The sequence below is a fragment of the Apis florea genome, unplaced genomic scaffold, assembly GCF_048593485.1.
Source record: "Apis florea isolate Af1SG1 unplaced genomic scaffold, ASM4859348v1 contig_3517_pilon, whole genome shotgun sequence".
NCBI lineage: Eukaryota > Metazoa > Arthropoda > Insecta > Hymenoptera > Apidae > Apis > Apis florea.
In genome coordinates, this window is record NW_028256778.1 from 937,887 (window position 1) to 964,557 (window position 26,671).

At 35.8% G+C, this 26,671-nt stretch overlaps 1 protein-coding gene and 1 long non-coding RNA gene across 8 annotated transcripts in view; one reads left to right on the top strand and one right to left on the bottom strand.

The window, feature by feature from the left end:
• LOC116415325 (uncharacterized) overlaps nt 1-26,671 on the bottom strand; it is a 74,675-nt gene that overhangs the window by 43,247 nt on the left and 4,757 nt on the right. For 4 of the 7 annotated variants that reach the window (XR_015294000.1, XR_015294005.1, XR_015294004.1 and 1 more), the window contains exon 2: nt 17,322-17,399. This is a non-coding gene — a long non-coding RNA (uncharacterized LOC116415325). Of the gene's footprint in view, nt 1-7,039; nt 7,285-7,355; nt 7,672-8,260; nt 8,695-17,321; nt 17,400-26,671 lie in introns of those variants that run through there. The other 3 variants (XR_015294003.1, XR_015294001.1, XR_015294006.1) reach the window with 3 other exon arrangements.
• LOC100865012 (nose resistant to fluoxetine protein 6) lies at nt 1,802-26,335 on the top strand. The gene is made up of 13 exons (XM_003698862.4): nt 1,802-2,847; nt 7,414-7,610; nt 9,799-10,007; nt 18,245-18,498; nt 18,600-18,770; nt 19,134-19,227; nt 19,462-19,581; nt 19,728-19,893; nt 21,330-21,505; nt 22,255-22,384; nt 23,293-23,610; nt 23,750-23,919; nt 23,999-26,335. The coding sequence occupies exons 1-12, from the start codon at nt 2,421-2,423 to the stop codon at nt 23,873-23,875; spliced, it is 2,388 nt and encodes a 795-aa protein (XP_003698910.1). The 5' UTR covers nt 1,802-2,420; the 3' UTR covers nt 23,876-23,919; nt 23,999-26,335.

Here is a 26,671-nt window from a genome sequence, read left to right on the forward strand (position 1 = left end):
TCTTCGTAGCTGACAACGAAAGTTATTCCTTGAAAAATGTGACACTTCAAAGGGGATGAAAAAGCAATCGCAAATTGAGTGGAAGTTTCTTCAGAATTTCATTTTTTAAATCTTATTTCGACGCGAGAACAAGATTTTATCAACAAGAGTTTCTCTCGTAAAAATTGGAAGGAAAGTAGGAAGGTTCCACTGGACAAAAAAAAAAATATTCAAAAATTCGAATCGAGGAAACAACGTGAAGATCATCGTAAAAGATAAGAAATCATAAAAAATTTTTATTAGATCGATTCACGAAAACGTGTACTATTCTCAAAATTAATACCGCAATAAGTAAATCGCTCCATCTCGCCTCATCGTCCAATCCATAAACTTCGATTCCTTCGTAACTCGATACACGACACAACAGGCGATATTTATTTACCAACTTTCGTGCTCGTTCCGAATCGATCCGAAAACATCGCGCACAATCGTATCATACGTTTTTTTTAATCTCGGTTCAAGCGTTCGCCAGGCTTTTCTCTTCTTTTTTTCTTTTCTTTCCTTCTCGTGGAAAATTTGTGTCAACGGCCGTTTATTCGGACCTGGAACACGACCTACAAAATACCACCACTCGGCGAATATTCTACTCGCGAAAAAATGAAAGAAAAATCGTAACCAATTGGAAAGTTTCCCTCTTTTCAAGATTGAAATGCTCATTTCCACGTGACGTCATACGCTCGATGCATGGATTTTTAAAGAGCCGTGTTTCCTTTTTGTTTTTCACCAGGCGAGGGAGTACTATTTCTACTTCTCTCTACCTTCTCGTTAAAATTCCTCCTTCTCATTTGTTACGACAAAAAAGTTTGAGAAATAAGTATAGAACGTACTTGAAATACACGTTTAAATTTCCCTCGTTACGAATTATTACTCGCTTATTCATCGTATATTTATTACACACAGTTTAACCAACCGATTCAACATTTAAAAATTGTTATTCGCAACGATATTTCTCTCGTTTACGTGTATGGCGTTATTAATTGAAAATATTGAAAAATAACATATATATATATATAAAAGAAATGGTAACAAAAAATAGGCGTTTCATTCGCGTGAAAATTTGAAAATTTAGTGGGGAGACTACAGTACATAAATTACAGCGTGGAAATTAAATTAAAAGGGATAAATGATAATCCTTGAAAGGATGATAATAAGAAGGGTGAAGAATGGCAACGAGGAAAAATAAAATCGGATGATAACCATCGGCTCGGTCGATAACTGGTAGCTAACGAGACCTCGTTCTGGAGCTGTAGTATAAGCTCGAGTAATCGAGCGTAATATCCATCGCTTTCTACAAACACTGTTAACCAACGAAAAACAATTCGCGGGCACGGTCTAAGGAATTATGGTGCAACAAAATTTCCATGCCAAGATCTGAACTGAAACGTTTTGGCTTGCCGCAAGAAAAGCACTTCGTCACACGCTCGAGAATCGTGAGATGAGGCACGGCGATTAAATCGTTCGAATTTATTTCAATTGTCACATGCGATTTAAAAATAAAAAAAAATAGAAATTTTATATCCTTTCTCAGAAGTGGTTTTTTTTTATTTGAAAAATTTCCAAGTTTTGATCAAAGAATCATAAAGTCAAACAAAAGGAAAGATCAAGAAAGAAGTGGAAGAAAAAACGGATTTCCTGAATATAGAGAGAATTTATGGGAAAATCTCTCTGGTGGGTGACGACAGGAGGAGGAAAATATATTTATCGCGATATAAAGTGCAAAGGAACCATGCCGTTCGATCCATCTTGGACGAATCTCCTTTCAAAGTCACTACAATTTTTGAAACATGAAAAAAGCCTTAACAAATTTACCATTACAATACGAAAATCGAAAACACCTCTCCTCCCCGATTCATATTCGCGAGAAGGAAAATTTGTGGAAACATTGCGCAAGATGTCAAGGCGCAAGCATCATCGGGGATTAATGGAAAGTGTCTCTGAAAGGTGACGAGAGGTGTTGTCGGAGGGTGGGGGAGGAGGAAACCCAGCAGGCAAAGTATATCGTCGAGAGAAAGGGGAACCACGAGGTAAACGTGACTGCTGACTCGATTCGCTTCGTTCAGTGCATGATCCTTTGGCCCCGTGCGTGCTCGCGTCTCCTCCAAACATTCTCGCAATTCTCCTCCATTTTTCTCCCCCTAAACTGCCCCCCGATCCACTCTCTGTGTGCGTGTCAACAAAAAACAGTTTTATATATATATATATAACCAACGAAGAGTGTGTGAGAAACGAAAGTGAAGTCGACGAATCCATTCGTGATAAATCGGCCGCGGCTTCCAACCGAAAAATTTCACGAAGGGGGAGGAAATCAATGAGTTGCAAGTTCGAGGAGAGACAGAGTTGTTGTACATTCCTGAATCGTTTCGTTCGAGCACAGGGCCAAGATGGGCGTGTATTACTTTTTGCTGATCCTTGCGTCGATCGCGCGCACGAGCCCGGTTCCTCGAAACGAGTCGAACATCCTTCGGATCGGGAAATCACGGGACGCGGGGGGGGACGGGGGCTTGAACGGGACCGATTACAAGGCAGGGGAGAGGCAGGGCCCGGTAATTGGATTCGGCAAAAACAATCCGGAGCTCGATTGGAGGAACTATTTGAGGCTGATGGACGGGGACGAGGGACGCGATCTCGATATCGATTTCATGGGGGAGGAGAGGGTTGGAACGACGGCGAACAGTATCCAATGGCTGGCGGATCTTTACGATCCCCTCAAGTGGTCCAGGGTGCCTGGAAAACTCGGCAAGGATTGCAGGAAAGAGTTGGAATTCTTCCTCGAGTCGCTCCGTGATGGAAAGCTGTGGGCCGCCAAGAGTGAGTAAAAAGAGAAGAAGATTGTGTTTTGTTGGTCGTAATAGTGCGTGGTCATTTGTGTTGTTTTCATTATTGTTTTTTCTCTTCCTTCTTTCGGAAATTTGTCGCGGGTCGTCGCCAAGCCGAAGCGGGAATGTAGAGAAAGTCACGGGTTGTCTAGCGACGGGTTTAAGCCTCGCGCGAACTTGTAAATTTAGATCAAGAGGTTTGCCAGGAATCGAACGAATCACGATTTAAGGATACGCGTTATTAAATTTTCACTCGTTGTTGGGATACGTGAGCTAATAAAATGGATCTGTGGAAATAGATCCACGTTTTCGAGACACTTTTCAAATTTGATCAAATCACGATCCGCTCGATCCCATCGCTACGAGCGATCGCGTGGTTGACGAAACTCGATCGTCAAATTTGATCCGCCACGTTCAAGTCTAAACACTCGCGATACGCTCGATCCCATCGCTACGAGTGATCGCGTGGTTGACGAAACTCGATTGTCAAAAGTGTTATTACTTGGCGAAAACAGCAATTTACCGCCTCGTCGTAATGCGACAATCCTTTGCCGGTGTTCCCTTTTTCATTCCAGAAATGGTGAAAACGAACTTTCCAACTTTCGTCCCTTCCACAGGATAAAGCTCTCACTCGAATCAACGACTTCGATTATTAAGTCATTCCAATTACTTTGGCTAAAAATTTAAATCCCGCTTTATAGGGGGATTTTAATAAAGTTACCGCTGGATTTTTATGCAAGATCAAATTATCGCGAATATCACGTTATTTATCGGATTATTAAATGGCTTAACACGTGTCTAATAAAATTAATCAACAGTTATTAACTTTCCTCATCACCGAGATTAAGCAAAGCGAGAAGAAATCGATTTGAGAAATCGGTTTCTTCGAGACGAAAATTCGAATAATTCCTTTCCACCGACTCTGACCCACGATCGAATCGAAAGTTTCAGTGGATTAAATGGCATTCAACGGTGGCCACGTTAACGCTATAAAACACATTACAGATTTACTTTCTATACCGTGATACATCTAACATTTTATATAATATATATATGTATATATATAGTTTGATTTACAGGGCGGGGAACTAACTAGGTGAATTGCGAATACTTCGTTTCGCAATGACCATTTATCTTGTCCATCAAGGTTCCTTATCGGGTAGAATACACGATTTCTGAATTTAGGTTGAGTTAAAAGCGTTCGAATTAATGGATATAAAAGGATAGGGAATGTTTGTCAAATTTAAAAAATTTTTTTCTTCCATGAATTATTCCATGCTCTGAGACGAAATGAATACAAAACGAAATGGTGATTTTAACAAATTTTGAAACGTGAAAATCTTTCTCTCTCCCTGACAAAGCACTCTAATCTCAAGTTTTTAAATTCTAAGGAATACGTTTAGTAATTCATGACTTCTCCTCGTAGGTGTGTATCTTATGCTAATATATTCATAGAACATCTTTGGAAGATTCATTCTAAAGGCCAAAGCAAACAAAAACATCTGTCGAGGCTCATTAAGTTATAAGCCATTAAAATTTACGTCAGAATGAAACGAAGAGACGGAAATGAACTGACACACCACTCGTTTCATTCTATCCGTGTCACGGTCTTGAATAAATACTTGATAAATAAACCTCGAAATTTCTGTACACCAGGATTAATATTTGCTTCGATCTCTAACATCGACGTTATTCCAAACGTGTCTCGCGAATATATGAAAAAACAATCAAGTTATATTCGAACAATTATTTCAACTTGTTCTTCGTCGATCGATGAAATCGTGTCAAGAGTACCGGTACTTTCGTGAAAAAGTTCAAACAAATCATTTTCGATCATTATCGAGCGGAAAAGAGAGGGAAATCGACGAATCGATCTGCGGTTACCTCAAATAGAATCCTACGATTTTCCGGATTCGCGATTGCTTCCGGTGTTACCGACCGTCGGTCACTTTGACCGAATCGCGAAAATCGATATTCGATCGTCGCGAAACCGCAATCTGCCTACGGTCCATCTCTGTGCCACCGCGTAAATGCCCTTTGACTGATCGGAAGAGCATCCACCTCCCCGATTCTCTCTGGGAGGGCAGAGAAAACGCGTCTGTTCGAGCAGTATTTTCAATTAGCCCTAGGAACGATTTAACCCCTTCTCGTAGCGAATTCTGAAGAAGGAAGCTGAAGCATGGCTTCATCTCGAACCTGTGACCGATTTCAAGAACTTATTTTAAATCAAGTATTACAAAGGGGATAGATATTCATGCGAAAGTAACGATAAATTTGCTCTAACTAACACGATGTAACAAGTTAACATCGTTGCAATTTTGGAAATGAAGAAAATTCGTATTTAATCATTCTTTAATTTCGGTGTCGAATGTTTTGTTTTTATTCTAATCCTTTTTAAGAAGTTTAAGAGTTGAATTTTTAACACTTCAAGAAGGGAGGAAGAGGAAGAATATAAAAAGTGAAGACACATTCGGGAAAATTATATCGCGTAGAATATAATTCAATTATTCGAAATTACTCAACGCAACTCGCATTAGGCAACTTTTGCTTGACTAACCGAGTTAATTAACTTTAAATGCTCGTCCATGTCGACCAAGTTTAAATAACTTCTGATCGTCCAATCACGTTTTACATTAGGCAACATTTAATGGATGACCAACCGATCAGTTTCAAATTATACATTTTATAATTTAGTTTACACGAGCAGCTCACATGTGATTGTTATTTTGTCAACTTGGTTGGCCAATCGAGAGTTGCCTAACGTAAATGCAGTTTCGTCAATTTTTTCTCTCTTTCTTCGATCGAATTCGATTAATCAGAAACCCGACTCTGAATAATTTCGTGCGCTTCGAGACTCGATCGATAATTAACAAAAATTGCCTCAACCGATAACGAAGCTTCGATCGAATTATTAAATAGATACGACGATTGAAAGTCTGTTAACTCGATTGGATGAAGTAAACAGCTACCAAATTCTTCTAACTTAATATTCCAAAATGGCTTTTGCTTGATCCAGGTTGATCAAATCGAGTTTCCACTTGTAGTAGTGGTAGTCAGAGCGGTATATAAAATGATTTTTATTACTCGAAAAATAACAGCTGATATTAAAGAGAACTTCGTGAAATATATATCCTGCCTGCTGGTTTTACGAAACGCGCGATGTTTTGCTTGAAAATTGAAATTAAAATACGAGGAACGGTTGTTGCAGGGCCAACTAGAGCGGAACGAAACATGGAAGAAAAAAATTTTTTTGCTATTCGTGAGTTCTAATAAAGGTTGCCTTTCATATTTGACATTTATCACAAATTTAAGATCGATCGAATTTTAATTCAGAGAAAAGAAATTTTCCAATTTTGTTTACTTCTCCTTATCTTCTTATTTCGTTGCAAATTTAGGAATATTTATCAATGGAATATATATTTTCTAATCGCGCAAAACGCAAATAATTCGATATTAATATCTCATAATATTATAATAGTACGGCTATGATATTACGACGGATATCGCATGTTTAAAATTTAGAAGGAAAGAAACTAAAGAGGAGCGTCAATGCGAAGGAAGAATTAGAAACAATGGAGGCAAGGAAGATCTTTCAATAGTAATTAAATATAATCAAATACGAATTTTACTTTCTCCTCCCTCGTCCTCCAAGCAACAGAAAAGTGTTTAAAAATTATGCAACAAAAAAATAAGAGGAGAAAATACACCAGCAACACCGAAGACGCTGAATTGAGAAACGTCAATTTCCTTTGAAAATTGCTTCTTCGACAGATTCGCCCACAAAGAAGTATCAGATGCGCAAGTTGTGTTACGTGATCTTAGCAGAGTACTTTGCCTGGTACATTGATCCGAACCGTTTCGAAAGTGTGCTGCAATACGCCGATCGTTTTTCTCGCGTCGATAAACTCGGCTTGCAACGCGTAATTCTTCCTTGCCTCCATTGTTTCTAATTCTTCCTTCGCATTGACGCTCCTCTTTAGTTTCTTTCTTTCTAAATTTTAAACGTGCGATATCCATCGAAACATCAGCCATGCTATTATAACATTATGAGATATTAATATCGAATTATTTGCGCGATTAGAAAATATATATTCCGTTGATAAATATTCCTAAACTGTGAATGCAATGAAATAAATAAAAAGGTGCGTCTCTATACCTAAGGTAAATAAATATTCTTGTACTACCTGTGAGAATATTGATAACTTTCTCTGTCCGTGCTATGCTCTAATATATTTCGTATTTGTATTCTTGTTGTCACAGGAATAGTTAGTTGAAAAATTAATCGAACCAATAGTTCAAGATTCGTACGAAATTGCGTTTTCACCGGTGGCTCGTTGTCTCGCAGATAGCCGCCACTTTCTCTGCTACCACATAGCTGGCTTTACGTAATTGACAATGAACCTTCCAAGCACGATCACGTAATTTAATCCTGTTGAAAGTTGGAATGCGCCAAGTCTTGTGTAAATTTTCTTTAAAGAAACAGAGAGAAATATTACTTACGAGTTTATTTTGGATGACAACTGGATTTCTTAGTGGAAAAAAATTCTGCTTTTCCCAGTGTTCGACGCGAGTGGCCGTTACTCGTCGCAATTCCATTTTGGGAACGGGTTCTGGCTCGGCTCGAGCACCCTCTGCAAGGAGCTGAACGCCACCGATAACAGAGTTGATCGGGAACTCGACGACACGCCGCCTTATCCGTTGAAATTTCACGTGGCTAGGATGTACTTGACTCTGCCCAAGGAGCTCGAACTGTCTGTAAGTATCCTCCTCCCGTTATTTTCGTCCAAATAATTTAACTTCTCTGTCTTGGATGGAACTTTATCGAAATCGTGGGGATTCAAGTTTATTATTTGGAAGCATAAATTAAGTAATAGGTTTTTATTTTTTAAGTCAACAATTTATATGAGAGTAGCGTATTTGCACGTCACGTTGAAGAAATATGTTTTTCCAAAGAACAAATTTTGATCGTCGATTCCTTTTTTAAGACTTATTATCAGGACATTCTATTCATTGTTGAATGGAAAAATCTATTAAAGCTTAATGTCACGAAAACTATTTTCTGCATTTCTCGTTATGCAGAGTTTATTTATTTTTTTTTTATTCTGTTCATTAAAAAACAACAATACATAAGATATATTTGCCTGGTATAAATAAATTAAATTCTTTTTTAATTAATCCAGGTTTTAATTAGCCTTTGGAAGCGAAATAGCGTGAATAAATTATTAGATGGGTTAATTAAACGCAGTTTATCAAATAAGGATTTCCAACGAGACTTGGAAGAATTATTTATTCGATTAATTTAATCAATACTGATTAATTAAAGTGAATTTACAAAAAAAAAAAAATGTGAAAAATTCATCCTCGTGTCTTAAAATTAATTTTTAAATAAATTCATCCAGAAAATCCTGATTTTAATTAAAGTTTATGCGTTATATGCAATAATTTTTTTCTTTCTTTCCATAAAGAAAAATCTACCCTAAAATTCATCGTCATCATCACTTTTTCATCTTTTTAATAAAATTTCGCTTCCAAAAATATAGGGTAATATTAAAATATAATATTTAAAATTTCACTCTATCTTGCGAGTTTCGTAAAAAAAAAAACAAAATTTAATTTATCCTAAAACACAATTTACGCAAATCTTCGTTCATTATTTCTTATACCTTAAATCTTTAATTCGCCAAAAATACAACGGAAGACTTATCGCAATTACTTAAATTCTTCCACGAGAAAATATCCAAAATGTCAACACCGTGGAATGAAATTTGCTTGCCATCGAAACTCTCGATGATTTTGATTGCGCTCTCAATGCTTTCGAAACTTTGGGCCAATTTTCTTTCTAGAAGAAGAGCTCGCTTAATCAGATTATACGCGTTTTATATACGAAAACAAGTCCCGTTCTACCGCAGTAATTTCACTTTGTTACTTTCTGTATCACTGCTCGTGAACGAAGCTAATCGAGACAGTGGGTCACACGCAATGGAGGCATGGTTGAGCGGAAAAATCTGCGAAAAATCGAGAAGTTGGCAAAAATTCGTTAAAATTTTCTTGCAACAAATTTTGTTAGCGTTTCACAATTCTCTTATAAATCCTGCGATCGGCGAAATTTTGAAAATGAAACGAGAAAAAAAAAAAAAACTTACTTAGCTCAAGGATTGTTTTATATTTTACTTTTGCATCTCATTGCCTCTCATTTTCTTTCTTGTTTCATCAATATCAGCGGATTTTTTTTTTTTTTTTTGATTCTATAATTAAAATTGAAATTGGACGACGAATAATAATCTCAATAAGCCTGTCATTCAACAAGATTAATTAAACGCAATTCCAATTTTTCAAGTTCCCTCTTCGATCAATTGAACGACATATCGAGTTCTTCTTGAGGATTACTTTAAAGAGAGGAGAGAAAAAAAAGAAGAAAAAAGAAAGAAAGAAAAAAAAGAAGAGTAATAAAAAGTTTGCTATCTCGCGTATTTTTATATTTAGTTTACTTGAGTTTCGTTATTGCATCAGGCGACGAGTTTCGAACCGTTGAAGCTTTTCTACTGTTGGCGGTGTGGGTGGGAAAATGGTGGCGCAAAGGAAAGTAGCAGAAACAGGCCAATACGATGAAAAAGAAAGTAGCCAGGGAGGGGGGAGAAGGGAACCTTGAAAGAAATTGAATTTTAAAAGCTCGTTGAACTCTTTAACGGTTTGAAAATCGCGGCACAAGGTAAAACCCTGACAGAAAGGAAGGGAATAAAAGTTTAATTAATCTTGAAATTGAATCCCCTTGCAATCTATTTATACATCCAACAATCTAACCTCTCAAATTTAATTAAGACACGCCCTCTACTTCCCTTTTTTTCTCTCTCTCTCTCTCTCACCAATTTTCCCCTGGGCGACACGCTGGTCCCCAGCTTGAGGCCGCACACGTCGAAACCCGGAAAAACCAATTTGTTTTCAGACACGACAAGTATTTTTGGGTCTTTGTCTGCCGGCTACGTGCGACCAAGCATCCCTGACCTCGATGCTGAGAGCGAACGCGGATCGCGTCGAGCGGGAAGGTAACCTAACTTATCGATCGTACGGGCCGAAGATTCACATCGTCGCAGTGAGACCAGTGCCTTCGAACAATTACACCCTTTGGCGCGATCCCAAGTTCTACGTCCTTTCGTAAGTAATGCAAAATGATTTCTCTTCGATTCGCTCCCGATTCCAGTATCGTACCATAAATCGGTAAATCTTTCGTGTCCCCGCTTCCGCATTTGATTAATGCAGCATGGATGAATTATTCTTCCCCTTTTTGATTCTTAATCAAGATGGATTGATCGAGAACGCGATTTCGAAAGGAATTCAACCTCCTTTTACTCCTTTTCCTCTCTTTGCAAAATTTCGATTAAAAAATTTTATGCGTTGAAACTCTTATACGGTGAAAGATAAACATTTTTTTTTTACTCTTTTTTTTTTTTTTTTTTTTTTTCTTTTATTAAAGAATGTCAGCTTTCAGAATCGCCGAGAACTCGACTCGAATTCCAAGAATTCGACTATCAACCGTTTTCCTTAAAATTTTATTACGAAGCAAGTTCGAGAAAGTGGAGATTAATCTCGTTATTTTCCATTTCTCTCTCTTTCTCCCTTTTTTTTTTTTTTTTACATTTTGAAACAATAAAATTCATTCTCCACGAATTAACTTTATTACAAGGAAATCTATCTGAATCTGGATTGCTGTTATAATTAAAACAAACTTCGGGAGAAACTTTTAACGTTACACTTTGTTTCGAAAGTTCTTTTCGTTTATTTGCATTCGTGTCTTCTGGTGTTATTATTATTGTATTTGACAAATACACAGTCTTTTTCATCGATATTAGGACATTCGGTTTTTACTTTAACCTTTTTTCAACAACCTGTTTCTTCTCGGAATTCTTTTGGAAAATTTATCAGTTTAACCAACACTGAAGTTTTTTATAAATAACCATCAAGAGCCATCTTGAACACTTTACAAATGTATAAAAATAAAAAATATCGATGCAAATATTTTGCAAGTGATTTAAAAAAAAATATTGATACAATATTTCTAGTACCTAGATATTGATTATAACAATGTATATAATAAAATATAAATCGAAAAATGAAAAAAAAAAAAAAAAAAATGTACAAGCAAGCCGATCTCAAACCCGTTTCGGAATAAATAATAGAAAATGCAGAAGCGGTTTCAATCCCGTTCGAAACAAATCGCGAAACTTCTGAAGAAACCTTTAAAACGAAGAGAACACTTTTAATAATATCGTTTAATTAAAGGATCGCGTGGAAAAAAAGAAAACACGCGATAAGCGGCTCGTAACTCACGTATTAAATTAAGAATCAGAAATTAAAGTTTTGTTGTGCGCGTATTTGAAATCGAGGGGAGAGAAAAAGAAGAAGAAAAAGAAAAGAAAAAAAAACATCCGGCGAGTTTACGTAAGCGCGGGGCTTTTGCAAATGTCTCTCCTGCAATTAAAGACAGGTGGGGGGACAGTTGAACTCGTAAAAAAGTTCGCCACAAGAAGCAATTCTTATCTTCTTTACGACCACTTTTTTCCCCAACTCTCCCCCCTCCCCCTCTCTCTTCACGCTCGTTCGACGAGTTTCTCCCCCTCTTTTTTTGCGCTACCACATTTCGTGGTCAAATCATCATGTAATAATAATCGTAAAGTTCAGAGAAGAACCTGTTCAACTCGGCCGGCGAGTTGTCAATTAATTAATGGATTGCAACGATATATCGATGTTGGAAAATCTAATATATATATATTACGACGTTCTTCGAATCCGACCGGAATTTGCGCAATAAGCTACATTCACTTCGATGAATAAGGACGAATAGGTCTGCCACTTGTTCGCTACGTAATTACGTGTTAAGATTCACTGGCTCGGCCAGTTTAACATGCTACGTTTCTAATACGGGTTACGTAACGAGAACTTTTTCCTCGTTCGATTAGACGATTGAACGAGCGACGAAGATCAGATCTGTGTTTATCAATAGGGGCGATATCGTTGAATACAATTGTAACTAGGAAAGTAGATGTAAGTGAAAATAAAATCTATCTCGAGCGTAAATAATATTTGCGTAAAGGGAATATTTTTGTTTTAATAATAATCTTAAGCTATTTCGAATTATTCCCGCAATCTTGATTATAATTGAAATATACAGGAAATGAAATTAATAAGCGAGAAGGACGAATAATTACTGCGAATAAAATAAACAATAAATTTGAAAGGTGTTTGCAAATAAATTTTAAAATTCTTTTTTGATTAACCTGTTTCTGAAAAAAAAAAACGTTATTTCGTTTAATAATATGTTATAATTACAGGATGTGAATAAAAAAGTATCTTTATACTTTTGCAACGAAATTAAGTGTTGAATAAAATAACAAATAATGTTGAAATAATTTATCTTTCGTTTGAATAATGTTCGATAATCTATAAAATAATATATTTTCTCTCCTTATTTTTCTACATTTCTTAAAAGAAGATTACTTATATAACCATATAACTTTCGAAAGACTTAAGAAAAAAAAAAAAAAAATCTCCATTTATACATTTTTAATCACGTATTTAATCCAGCATCTCTCGTGCTTCAACTTTCTTCCCTTTCGAAACGTCCAACGTCAAGTGGAGCATATATCTGATAACGGATCACATCCTTTTTAATCAATTTTAACATATTTCATCGTGTCCATCCAATTTTATTATCCTGCCTCGATTCGATGATCGATCAGCATGCATGTGGCCTCGAGATGTATAACACTTTCTTTTCGAGAAGAAAATTGCGGTCTCACACCGCTTCTTTCGAACATGTTTCTCGATCTGTTACGACATTCCACGTGAATTTTGCCGGGGAAAACAATTTCTCGGAGAAACAAATCGCGAAAACGCTCCGCAGAGAGCGGGAAATATTTTTTTTTGCTCTGATGAAATCGAGTCGAATCGTGTCACATCGACGGCCATTGCACGTCGATAATCTTGACAAAAGATAAATAAAGAAAAAAAGGAGGGGGGGGGGGAGGAGGAGGGAAAAAGAACGCTTCAAGCCGATTATTGCACAACTAGATATCCATAATTTATATGCGTGGTGATGCTAGGATGGTTTTTGCCAAGCCACTGGATCGTAAATTATGCAATGCAACATGCAGCTGTCTCGACCACTGTATCCACGTTTATATATATATATATATATACATACGAACGATGCTTAACTTTCGTTCAATGATTTTTCCCGGTGAAATTTGTCGAGGGATCTGATAATTTGTCGTTTGAAATTTTGTATCTCGTTGCATGAGGGTAATTATGCTCGATAAAAAAAAAAAAAAAAAAAGGAAAAGTTTGATAATCGAGATGAAACATAACCCAAATGTTTAGCTAGCTGGATGAACGAGAATTCGAGAGATGAATTCTTCAATTGATCGAGAAGATATCCCTTTGAGGGGATGAAATGAAAAATTTTTACAAACAAGATAAGTAAGTAGAAGATTAAAAATGAAAGTATCTTTTATATGGAAAGTTACTATTTTAAAAAAACAACGCAATTTTGAGAGATCGATTTTATCTCTTTAAAGTGATGTTAATAAATTGATAAAATAAATCGATGACATTGAAAAATGTTTCGAAACGAGAGTATACTTTTTTCAATAACAAAAACTAACTAAATATACACGCAAATGACTGGAACAATTTTTCCTGGTCGAAAGGAAAAGATCTGAAAAAAAAAAAAAAAAAGAAAAAACACGAAGGTCGTGTACGAATAGCGACACGCGCTCGCGGAATTCTTTCAAATTTCGGAACAGAGAGGGCGAGGTACGACGAACCTTTAATAGATTCCACGAGAGGAAAGCGACTGCATGCCAACGACTTAACCCGTAGGCACTCGACGAAACGAGAAACTATGCAAAATGAAGGATGTGGATGGATCACGTAAATGGAGAAAGCTCGTTTACCCATTAAAAAAATGGGTAAAAGTCTGATGTTAATCGGGGAGCCTCGCTCCGATCCGGTTCTCGAACTCGAACGTTCGATGAACCGATTATAGTTGAAATTGCTGCGAGAGGGCGCCTGTGTGTTACCGCCTTCGAACAGTGGAGGCGCTGCTAACCACCCCTAATTGTAAAGCTTTAACCTATAACGCGAGCTATAAATAGGAATTTGCACCACGTCTCGCCTGTCCTTGCACGCGATGCATATTAATCGTGACACAACAAGTCGTTTGTGCAAGTTCCAAGGCGAGTTACAATCTTATGACCCGATTTAAATAAACATCGTTCGATCCTCTAAACTTCTAACTTTACGGTCAAGGCTACGATCATCTCTGTAGAGTTATCCAAGCTAACCATGTTCCTTAATTTTTTCTTTTTTTTCTTTTCGAGAATATTCCAGCGAATAATTAAGTGTCGTTGCAAGGATTGGTAAAATTATTCGAAATTAAAGATTATATATATAACACGAATCTATGATTGCAATAAATTTCAATTTACAAGAAGAATTAATCGAATATCCAATCCTTTATAATTATTATAATTTAAATGAAGATCTTTAAGGTCAAGGCTACGATCATCTCGATATTTAATTTCTTTTCGAGAATATTCCAGCGAATAATTAAGTGTCGTTGCAAGGATTGGTAAAATTATTCGAAATTAAAGATTATATATATAACACGAATCTATGATTGCAATAAATTTCAATTTACAAGAAGAATTAATCGAATATCCAATCCTTTATAATTATTATAATTTAAATGAAGATCTTTAAGGTCAAGGCTACGATCATCTCGATATTTAATTTCTTTTCGAGAATATTCGAGAGTGTAATTATAACGATTGGTAAAATTATTTGAAATTAAGGATTATATATATTGGCAATGCAAATAGATATACATATAAATCGAACCTATGCTCGCAATAGATTTCAATTTACAAGAGGAATTAATCGAATATCCAACTTTGTAATTATAATCGTTAATCTCAAAAAACAGGTATTATAATAAACACTGAACATTCCTAAAAAAAAAAAGGCGAAGAGCGCCTTTAACCGCGAAATTTCTCGATATAAATCCCTCGACCTCTTTCGCGGAACGATTTCTAAACCTCTCGTTCGAATCTCGTATATCGAGAGATCGAACCGGTTCACGGCAATTATGCAACGGGCATTGCACTTGCGGATGAATGGACGTGAGAGCGATCCAGTGTGTTTATGTCGCGTTCACCGTGATTGGAAGCACTCGAATCCGGCCACTTTGTCCGGATTCCAGCGTAGCTGCCGCTTGTTCCGGTTTCGGGAATTGGGATTCGCGTGTGCAAGGCAGGTGCAAGTGATTGCACGCCTACCTTCAATGCATTGCGCAAGATTTTGCGCGAAAACGTTGCGCGAAAGTGATGGAAAGTTTATCGTTCGAAATACCTGGCCGGAAGCGGGTCTTTCAATTTTTGTTCTCTGTGCCTCTCTGATCGTTTAATAACGTTTTTTCTAATCGAATAATAGAAAAAGGGAGGGATCGATATTTTTTTCGATATATTTTGATATAAATACGTCCATTGCGTGTTATTGAAATGCAATTTGGTGTAATTTTTACTATTGGTTTTAAGTATTCGTGCAAATACTTTTTTTTTTTTTTATAGAAACGCGAAATAATAACTTTCTAAATTCCATCACGTTTCCCAATCTCGTAAATCCTGGTGGATCGAAGGCGATTCACAGGATCGAAAGTTCGTTGCACGCGTTTATCGTGTTTTCAGTGTTTTTGATATAATACTTTTTTCTGGTTATAAAAAGCCAACCCAAATCTGCAATGGAAATGCAGATGTATGATCGAACTTGAATTTTAATTCAATTACATCGTGAAATCGAAATAAATAAACGCGTGACGAGACGAATTTGAGACGTTTCGTTTTTTTTAATTGCAAATGAAATAGAATTCCAACAATTTATGGAATTCCATAATTCCAAATTATTGTCGCGTCTTGCGACGATGTGTACGGGAAAAAGAATCACAATCTTTATTTTTCTTATGCGAATATAATTAGTTTCAAGAATATATAGATAGATAGATATTTAATTGTTTCTCGATATGATGATTTCGCTCTGCCAACTTTATTCCTTTCTTAAAAAGAATTGAAAACTTATATTCATCGTGGACAAATTTTATCGTTACATTTTTTTTTTTTTTTTCTCTCTCGCATCCAAATCGTCTAATATTATCAGAATTCTATTCCCCTTCCCCTCCCCCCCCCCCCCCAAAAGAAATAACAACCTGAAGCGTCATCAAATCAAATTGACCCGTTATCGATTAGAATTTTGAAAAATCGGGGGGGCTCGGCTATTTCTATTTCCCAAATCGTTGTTGATCGATCACTTTGAAGGATCATTTTCAATTCGAATGAAATGAAAACTTACCTCTCTATTTTTCTCGATACGAGTCTAACCGTTTTTTTTTCGCGAAGGGAATGGATAAACGATAAATTAAAAAATTCGTAACGAAGCACAAGTTAGGCACAGTCGAAGGGCTTGGTGATGTTGCTGAAACGTGGAGGCAAAACCTTGTGGCAAGCGCGTAGTACGAGAAGTATGCAACTGGATTCGAAATCGCTAGATTGTGCGGCTTTAAACTTTCACGACAATTCGTCTTTTTCTCTTCTTCGATGAATTTTTTTTTCTTTTTTTTTTAAATGGAGCGATCAAACTCAACGCCACCGAGTTTTTCGAAAAAAATAAATAATAGTTCGGGATAAATAAATGCAAACGAGCGACGAGAAATGCAAATGGTGCAATTTAAATCTGAGAAGTTTTATCACAGCTATATAACACCACTTTCCATCCATTCTGCATTTATAATATATATATATATGTGTGTGTGTGCGTGTGTATAGCGTTCAATCTAAAGTTTGATAACTCGCTGTGAATTATATTAAAATGTATGCAATAACAAATGTATGCATGGTTAGATTGGGAATAGAATATTCCGAAAGTATTGTTGTGATTAGAAAATGAGAAAAGAGGGAAATGCTCATGATTGATGGCATGAAAGATGTCTCAAGAAATGGCGTTGACACATTTAATCAATTGTTTAAACAACGTATCTCTACGATATATTTGTTCGTTCTTAATATTCGTTTTTTATTATTCAGAAATAAGTAGTTATTTTTTATAAGCTGGAACGTGTCTATTAAATTAGAATTTTCTCAAGCAATCTCTTTCACCTTGTTAAGGTGAAATATTGTTCCGATACAATTTCCTCTGAATCGCGACACGAGATACGAGCGAATAAAATCTGCATTGAAGCGAGATGGAAAAACTGGTCCGCCATTTTATTCTTCCCCAGCGAATTCGCGTTTAAGAATTATCCATTAGGAACGACGAGCTTTATATCGTTCGTCCCGCGGAATTAATTAGCCTCGGTGTGTATTCAAATTCGGAGATCGAGAATTGTTTTCTCTCGAAAGTAAAGTAAATATTTTCGCTTACCGGAATTATTTTCCTCCGAGAGGCGAGACTTCCTTCTTTTCCTTTTCTTTTCTTCTTTTTTTCGCCTTTGTTGTTCAACTGAAAAAAAAAAAAACGAGAAGGAAGAGCATTATTTATTGTCCACTTTCTCTCGAATAGCGTAAACGAACAATGTGCGTTTAAAGTGGTTAGAAAATCTAAATTATTGCATCGATGAACTCGATTATGAATCTCACGTTATGCAACGAGTTCGTTTCCTTCTATGCGAGAATATTAGATATCGAGGATTTTATACACAGGAAAAATGTCTTGGAAAAATGGATCCTCAAAATTTGAAATGGAAAAAATATACTTTTCATTTTCTTATAAGATATAAATACTATTTCTTGTCCTAAGATGTTAGTTAATTTTAAAATCTAGATGAAAATGTATACAATAATGTATATTAAAAAATATTTTTAATATCACTAAATTATTCTATGATAATTTATTATATAAATATTACAAATATTATTATATAATACAATAGAAGAATTGTCGTAGTAAAAGTTAGTCGTGAATCATAGATCGAGCAATGTGAAATGTTGCGGAGGGGGGAAAGAAAGGATGCATAGAAGATGTATGCCGTGAAAAGTCTTCCGCTATTCTTTCACGATTTAAAAGCGTTTTACCAGTAACCGCCATTAATTTTACGTTTTAATATGCGCTCTAATGCTTCGCCTTACTTTCTCGGTATATATTTTCGAAACATGTACATAAAAAAAAAAAAAAAAAAACATAATTCCATTAAAATAACCAAAGAGAGAGAGAGAGAGAGAGAGAGAGAGTCGAGTTCCGTCGTTAATTATTACTTCTTCTAAAACCATCTTCGTTAATAAGTTGTTCAGTTTTTTGCTCAACTTTGCGCGTTACCGCGCGAAACACCTGCCTGTTTTCTTTTCCAGAGGGATCGGCGGTGCCATGTTGCTTCTAATGCTGTGTGCTGCCATCTACGAGTACAGAACGATGCCAAGCGACAAGGACGCGGAGTCGTTAAGCGTGTCGAACAACAACGAGAGGCTGAGCAATTTCTCGAATAAGAATTTGAATCAGGATCATCACGGGGTTGGTCCCCAAGAAAATGGGGAGGAGTTGATCGAGAAAGGGAAAAGCTTGCAAAAAGATATGCCGTCCGACCATTCGAAAAAGAAGAGAAAGGGTAATAATAATAATAATAATACGAGGAGGATATTATCTATCTATTCTATATAATATTCTCTCCTTCTTTTCACGCGAGATATTTTCTTACGTGCGTTTCAGGCTTCTGGGTAACGTGTCTCGCCGCGTTTAATCCTGTCAGGAACGGGAGCAAGATTATTAGCACCGAGCCGGCCGCGAGGGATAGCCTGACTTGTTTGCACGGTTTACGAGTGTTTTCATTGGGATGGGTGGTCATGGTGCATACCTATCTTCAAGTTTTTTCCATCGCTGGTAAAGTTGTTGCCCTTTCGAGAGGCAACGTCACGATGATTGTATGAAATCCTGTTTACGTTAAGCCGATTATTTTAGAACTCGAGTCTGTCCGCCATTCGGTTACAAGTAAATTGATGACGTTTAAGTAAACGTGCATTTCCATATGCAAATAATTATACATGTTGCACAGAATATTAATATGTTGGTAAGATAGGATAGGTCCACAGTCAAGACGAATATAAAGAAGAAGAAAGTCTGCTTTATTCTGAATATCGCTTTTATATTTTCCTATTGGACGAATCGCGACAATTTTCTTATCATTTAGAAAATTCAGAGAAATCAATTTTTTATTATTCGTTTGTTGTTTAACGTAATTTACAGAGAACAAAACGCTGCGCACAGTGACAGAGAGAAATTTTATGTTCCAAACAATTAGCAATGCAACCTTCTCCGTAGATACATTCTTCTTCATTAGGTAAGACAATGATAAGAATCCTCGTTTCGCAATTAAGGAAATGAAAATTAGAATGGAAAGGAATTTTTCGCGACTTTTAACGCGAACAAAAATTACCCCCATCCATGAATATTTTATTGGGAAAATTTTCTTAAATTTCGTAATAAAAATAATTTTTAATGAAAAAACACGCACACTACTCCATTTAAACAAATTCCTTTCACTCGTTTCTTAAAACGAGCATAAATATTTCAGCGGATTGCTGGTCACGATTCTCTTCTATCGATCCTCGGGAAGCTTGAAAACCAGCGAGGACAAATTTTGGAGGACCTGCTTCACCAAATTTGTCATCATGATCCTCTACAGATTTATCAGGTAAAAAAAAAAAAAAATCGAACAACCTCTGTCTCTGATTTGAAAATCTTGAAAAGAAAATTGGAAAAACTTCGAACAAAGAAAAAGAGGAAAACGATTCTCCAAGGTACATACACTGACCCCGTTTCGATTCACTTTTCATCAAGATTGACACCGGCCTACCTCTTTGTCCTCGGGATAAACGAGATTGTGATGAAGCACAGAGTGCCAAGGTCAGTATTCACGCCGGCGGCCATCGACCACTTCACGTGCGAGAAATTCTGGTGGAGGAACGCCTTGTATCTGAACTCGCTTTACCCTCGAAGCGAAATGGTAAGGATTTGTGCAAAAACTTTGAAAATTCTATTTAAAAGTGTGCGAGCAGAGTGTCTGCATTAACTTTTATGAAATTTAGCATTCTAAATTGGGTCGTGAAGAGTAATTGATCCCTTCGTTGATTGTATATTTGAAAATGTTAACACAAAATTTCTTGCATTTAATGCTAATTTTATGCTGGCTATTGATTTATGAGCTTTTTTTTTTTTTTTTTTTTTTTTTTGGTTTTGAATAATTTCTAAGTTTATACTGTCTTGCTTATAATATTTATAAAAACGTCATCCAATTCTATTATCACATTTTCTCTTAACCAATATAATATAATTCCATTTGTCACACGATAGTTCTCCACTATCATATTCACTCGCTTTCAACTTATCTCCCTGCCCTGTATTTTATTAATCCTGATAATGACACGTTGATATATATATATATATATATACTATAATAACCAAGGCACTCACTTTCGTAAAAGTTTAACAATCCTTTACAATTCTATCTAAAAAGATCTTTTCCAAAGAAATTTTCCAACAATATTTTACACGATGTAAAAATGACTGTTGCTCGATATTTGAACGATTAAATATTAAAAATATTAAACGATTCAGAAGAATTGTGTGTAAAATATCTAATTACAAAAGGATCCAAGTTACTTTGCTTAAATTGATCTAATTAATTAACGAAAGAAAAAGAGTAGCAATCTCTCGTTCGTCCATTTATCATCATTTAAGAAAAAAAAAAAAAAAAGAGCGAGTCTGTTAATCGATATTCGCGTAAAAGTAGTCGAGTCGAGGAATAATGAAACAGTGAAAGGATACAGCATCCGTATCTTTCTTTTATCAAGAGCTACTAGATTCGGTGGAGATTATCAGACAGGGAAAGTGTCAGCATCTCGATCGTTTTCCGATAATTAATTCTAACCGTCCCAAGAAAGTTTCAAAGGTGGTGGAACGATGTAGACTGTCTAACCGCCCTAAAACCAATTTCGTCGCCGTAGAAAAAAGAAGCCGGTTAATTATTGCTCTACATTTTCATTATCTTCTTTCCAATATTAGATTTATGATTACCGATCATGCGTATCATTTAAAATAATCCTGGCCATACCCTTAAAGATATAATAATAAACGAAACGATGAAATCATTTTATCAAATTAACACGTGTTTCCATGTATGTTTTTCTATATTTTGAAAAACATTTCAAACTCGATTTACTCGTGCGATTCTTTGTGAAACGAATCTTCGTTCAATTATCTTATTGTCTTTCATTTGGCAATAAATTTCGCAAGCAACTGTACACAACAACCTTATCAACAAGATTCCGCTTGATTAAACCCATCCCATCTTAGATTGACGTTTGATCCAAGTATTTTCCAATATTCGTCCTTTAGACGCGATTTACTCTACGAATTAACACTCGATTAACAACTTTCCAGTGTATGCTGTGGAGCTGGTACATGGCCAACGATACGCAGTTCTATGTTCTTGGGATACTTCTGTTGCTCCTCTCTGTCAGATACTTGAAGACCGTGATCGTGGTAGTTTTACTGCTCATCGTGTCTTCGTGGTTCACCACCTTCTCCATGGCTTATTCCAACGATTACATCGCCAGGTAAATTAAACAATATATAGGAAAAGTTGATTCGTTGATTGGTAATCTCTTTTTGTTGTGTAGAGATATATTGTTTCGAATTTCGATTACGAATTCGAGTTTTGTAAGGGACGAAGATGATCTTTTTCGAAATAAAAATTATTGAAATATTAATTAGTAGCACTGATCGATGTATATTCGTATAAAGTGTCTCTTATTATTTAAAGTATTATTTTTTGATTTTGGTGCAGAATAATCGTAATTATAGTACAAAAGTTCATAACTTGGTCGATTTATCAATCCAACAATTTCGTATTAGCATGCGTTACATTATAGAAAAGGCGATATTCAACTTTCGAACTATTATGATTATACCATCAGATTGCTCGTTTAACAAACTTTCGTAATATTTTATCACGATTTAACGAGCAAGATAAACGATCGATTTAATATCGACCATGACTTGAAAATTTCTGAATGATTTATACCTGTTTCTTTTTATCAAATTGTTAAAAAGACGGAAGAAATTTTAATACAGAACAAATTTCGATATTAAAAACTTGATTTATTAAAATACTTTCGATACTCCTTACTTTTTATTTATTATTAACTTACAACTTACAAAATCCAATTGCCCCATACTTTTCTCTCTCTCTCTCTCTCTCTCTCTCCCTTTCTTTTAATCGATCCTCCCACAACCGTAAGGCAAATATCAGTAATCCTCCCCGTTCTTACTTTCGTTCTCTCATCCGTTTTCTCCCCCTATTTAGAATTCAAGAACCGTTCGCCCTTTTCGACGAGCTGTACGATAAACCATGGCTAAGAGCTGGCCCATACTTCGTAGGGATCATCACCGGTTATATTCTGTTCAAGACGAATTGCAAATTGAAATTGCCCCTGGTAAGTGGTTGCGCCGAGAAAAATCCAACTCTCTGAGATTGTACAATCGTTCGTAATCTCTGTTCGATCCAATCCCTTCGTTTTTTTAATCTTTCTAACGCGCCGATTAAAAATTTAAAAACGGTCGCCTTCCCGCCAATTTTTCTATTCTCTCGAAACACGAAAGAACACAAACTAATATTGTTTTACGCAAAAAAGCTAATGAAAGTATATTCGGTGGTATTTGTGTATAGAAAACCGAAGATCGAGTTTATAAAATTCAAAAGCGGTCGTTTTCCCGCCAATTTTTCTATTCTCTCGAAACACGAAAGAACACAAAAAAATATTGTTTTATGCAAAAAAGCTAATGAAAGTGCAGATTACTCACGATTAAAGGATGTTCTCGTCTTCGAGTCGAATCAAAGATCGAGTTTATAAAATTCAAAAGCGGTCGTTTTCCCGCCAATTTTTCTATTCTCTCGAAACACGAAAGAACACAAACTAATATTGTTTTATGCAAAAAAGCTAATGAAAGTATATTCGGTGGTATTTGTGTATAGAAAACCGAAGATCGAGTTTATAAAATTCAAAAGCGGTCGTTTTCCCGCCAATTTTTCTATTCTCTCGAAACACAAAAAAAGAACACAAACTAATATTGTTTTATGCAAAAAAGGTAATGAAAGTATATTCGGTGGTATTTGTGTATAGAAAACCGAAGATCGAGTTTATAAAATTCAAAAGCGGTCGTTTTCCCGCCAATTTTTCTATTCTCTCGAAACACAAAAAGAGAACACAAAAAAATATTGTTTCACGCAAAAAAAGACTAATCGATTGTTCGTCGAAAAGAAGCAGGTAACTAACTCGCTCACAAATCGAGGATCGGGTTTATAAAGGAAAAAGAAAAAAAAAAAAAAAAACTGTTTTTCCAGATGGCGCGGTTGGTCGGCTGGGTATTGTCCACGGCCATAATGTTCTCGGTGGTTTACGGCCTGTATCCCGGAAATTTAACCGTGCCATTGAGTTCCGTGTACGCCGCCTTAGGGCACACCGCATGGGCGATCGGTGTATCCTTCATCGTGATTCAATGCTGCACCGGCTCCGCCACAATGATCGACAGCCTGTTGTCGCTCAGACTGATATATCCGCTATCGAGGCTGACTTACTGCGCCTACCTGGTGCATCCTATCATCATGTTGATCACAGCCAGCCAGATGGATGGCCCGTTGCATTTGCACAATGACATCGTGGTAAGAAGAACAAGATCGGGGACGACGATCTTTAAGATCGAATTGAATTTCTCTGATAAATAGTTGTATTATGAATACAGGCCAGATCGATACACGATACATTATACGTTTGTATATATATATATATATGTTTTTCAAGCTGATTCTATACTTTGGCAACCTGGTCGCCTCTTACTTGATGTCGTTCTGCATCTCAATCGCGTTCGAGGCGCCAATAGTGAATCTGCTCAAAATCGCTTTCACCTCGAAGAAGAGGATAAGGTAGAGAGGCGCAAGATAAGTGGAGGGGGGTGCATCGTGCGATCGACAGTGAGTAATGGACACTTCTATAGCTATATTTATGATAAGAGGGATTAAGTTAAGATCGGCATCGACTTTCCTTTTGCAGAAAGTAATCGTCACTCCATCTCCAAATGGAAAATATTATTCTTCAGCCTCGCGATGGGATGTGACGACACGCCAGCTGAGAATGCTGTTTCGTGGACAATGTGCAAGTCGACACTTAATCCCAACTACATTGTCTCTGAATCAATGCTGATTCTCCAATCTTTAATCGAGTTTCCACGAGAAGAAATATAAAATGCTCGCTCGCCGTTATCAAATGTAGTCCGACTCGACTAATTTATCCATTCTTTAACAAGAGTTTTTTTTTTTTTTTTTTCATATTTTTTGAAAAGTTTGTTTCGTTTCGATCCATCAAAATTTCGATCCGAGGAAACTTGGAAAGGTATCTTCTTCTCTACGTATCATTTCAAAGAAACGAATGGAATATTTAGAATTCTCATACTTTTGACAGATGAGAATATGTTTAATACAATTAGGCTTGGGTTTGGTTAAATTTTGACAGCGCCCGAGGCTTTCGTTTCGATCATCCTATGTGGAGCCCAAACATCCAAGATGTAGATTCAGATCAACTTTACATTTAGATTAGATTTGCTTTTAGAGATAAACTTGTCCAATCTGCTATCTATCTTCTTATTTTGCAAATATTTTATCAAATGATGTATAAATATCAATTTTATACAGACATGTTTATATGTATATAATTAAATATTATTATACTACAATTAAAGATCTCATTAAAAAGAAATTTTGACCGATTCTAACAAATCTAATATTGATCTTGGATATTTCATCGAGAAAAGATACATTTTCAACTTTCCTCGATCAGTTTTTCGTTCAAGTTTTGATAAAATAAAAACTGAAAAAAAAAAAAAGAAAGAAAGAAAGAAATTAACCATTGCAGTTTGTTCCACAACATGAACGAAACGAAATGCAACATTGTTGAAGAGCGATTACGTCTTTTTTTGTATTATAACACATAATGGTTCAAAGGCAAAATACTACTTTATGGGGAAAAAAGGCAAGTGTTTAACGACGCGCTTCCTTGTTTCGTTTTCCACGTTTCGCGTCGCCAAGTTTTCTCGTAAAACATTTTCTCTGGAACAATAGGTCTCGGTCGTTATTTTATAGCGTTCAAAACGGCATTTATATATCGTTCATCGTCGAACAGATGCGCCACGCGGATGTTTACAATAGAAACAATAGAAGAAAACTCGGGCGGAACTTCGACAAACAGCGAATCGAGGGAAGAAAGAAGAAGGGTGGGATCTGTGCCAAGTCGCCGCGTTCACTCGGCCAATTTAAATGGAGGAAGATGAAATTGAAAACAGGGGGGGATCGCGGTTCAAGATGAAATTTTCGATAACTAATATTAATATTCGCGAGTATCAAATTCGTGGAAAATATTATTTGTACGGAAAATTGAGAGAGGGAAAGAAAAGTGCTCGTTGAAAAGTGTGTGGAAATAAATGGAAACAAGTTTTACCATTTTTGTAGAGAGAAGAATATATAATTGGATGGAAGAGAAGATAAGCTGATATTTGCTAGACATATATCGATCGTATGTGATGTTGTATGGTGAGCAAGTAAGTTCTGTCTTTCTTTTCGTGATTTCGAAAAAAAAAAAAAAAAATGTGATGATAAAATAAAGAAGAATTTGTGAATATAATTTTCTACGAGTAATTGTTAAAATTGTTAAAATTCTTATCTATTCTATCAAAAAAAGTTGTTACGAGTGAAATTCTTCTTGCTCATTCTGTTTTGGATTATTATCTTTTGATGAAACGTGGACTATCGTTTATAAAAACCAGTATTTATATTTTTTTCTCCTCTGTGAGATACCTGTTTTTGCTTGTTGTTGCGACAGAACTTTTTCGTTTACCTAATAGTTGATTAATTAGAATAATGTAATTATAGAAAAGCTATCAATTATGAGACAGAGAGTAATACTATAATTACTAATTTTTACAGTTAACTTCTGTGAAATTTATTATTTCCTTTTTTTCTTTTTCGAAACAAGGACAACAATTTTTGTGTACCGAAACATTTTGAACAAAAGGAAAATACCCATATCGACGATTGTTTGCGAATGGAAAAATATTATAAAAAAATATTTTTACAAGGTATTTCAAAGTTCTTGTTTGCAAACCACGAAGTTTAATTGATATATCAGGTGAGGGAGTGGTAGAAGAGAAATCGTTTCACGATTATTCGCGTGGCCATTTTCATTTAGCGTTTTGTGCCATTATAAATGAAATGCGTTACAAAAAACGTGTATAATTTGCTGATATTTAAACGTTTCGACCTTTCAATAAAAATGATTTTCATCTTCTTGTACACGTGATAAAAGAATAAAGATAACAAATGAAATTTGCAATATAAATTACTATACATCTTACTTTCTTCCTCCATTGAAATACGATTTCTAAAATTTCCTAGAATTTCCAATAATCGAGTTTCAAATAATTCTAACAACATTCTATCTTTCATACTTTTCGAGGAAAACTCTCCAATGTACTTTTCACAAGTGGCTCTCTCACTTTGGCTCTCTTTCACTTTCAACGTATCCATTATCGAAAAAAAAAAAAATAAATAAATAAATAAATAAAAGCAAACAACTCTCTCAATATAGAAATTTCTCAAACGTATTTACTTTGCTTGAATGAAACTTGATGATGATAAATCTTTCTTCTGCAATTTTCAATATTAAAAATACACG

What these genes read in the sequence shown, in the direction of transcription:
- LOC100865012 (XM_003698862.4), top strand. Translation starts at nt 2,421, where the DNA reads ATGGGCGTGTATTACTTTTTGCTGATCCTTGCGTCGATCGCGCGCACG. An exon ending in CCAAGGAGCTCGAACTGTCT is followed by an intron (nt 7,611 to 9,798) that starts GTAAGTATCCTC and finishes ATTTGTTTTCAG; the next exon opens with ACACGACAAGTATTTTTGGG. An exon ending in GCAAATTGAAATTGCCCCTG is followed by an intron (nt 22,385 to 23,292) that starts GTAAGTGGTTGC and finishes CTGTTTTTCCAG; the next exon opens with ATGGCGCGGTTGGTCGGCTG.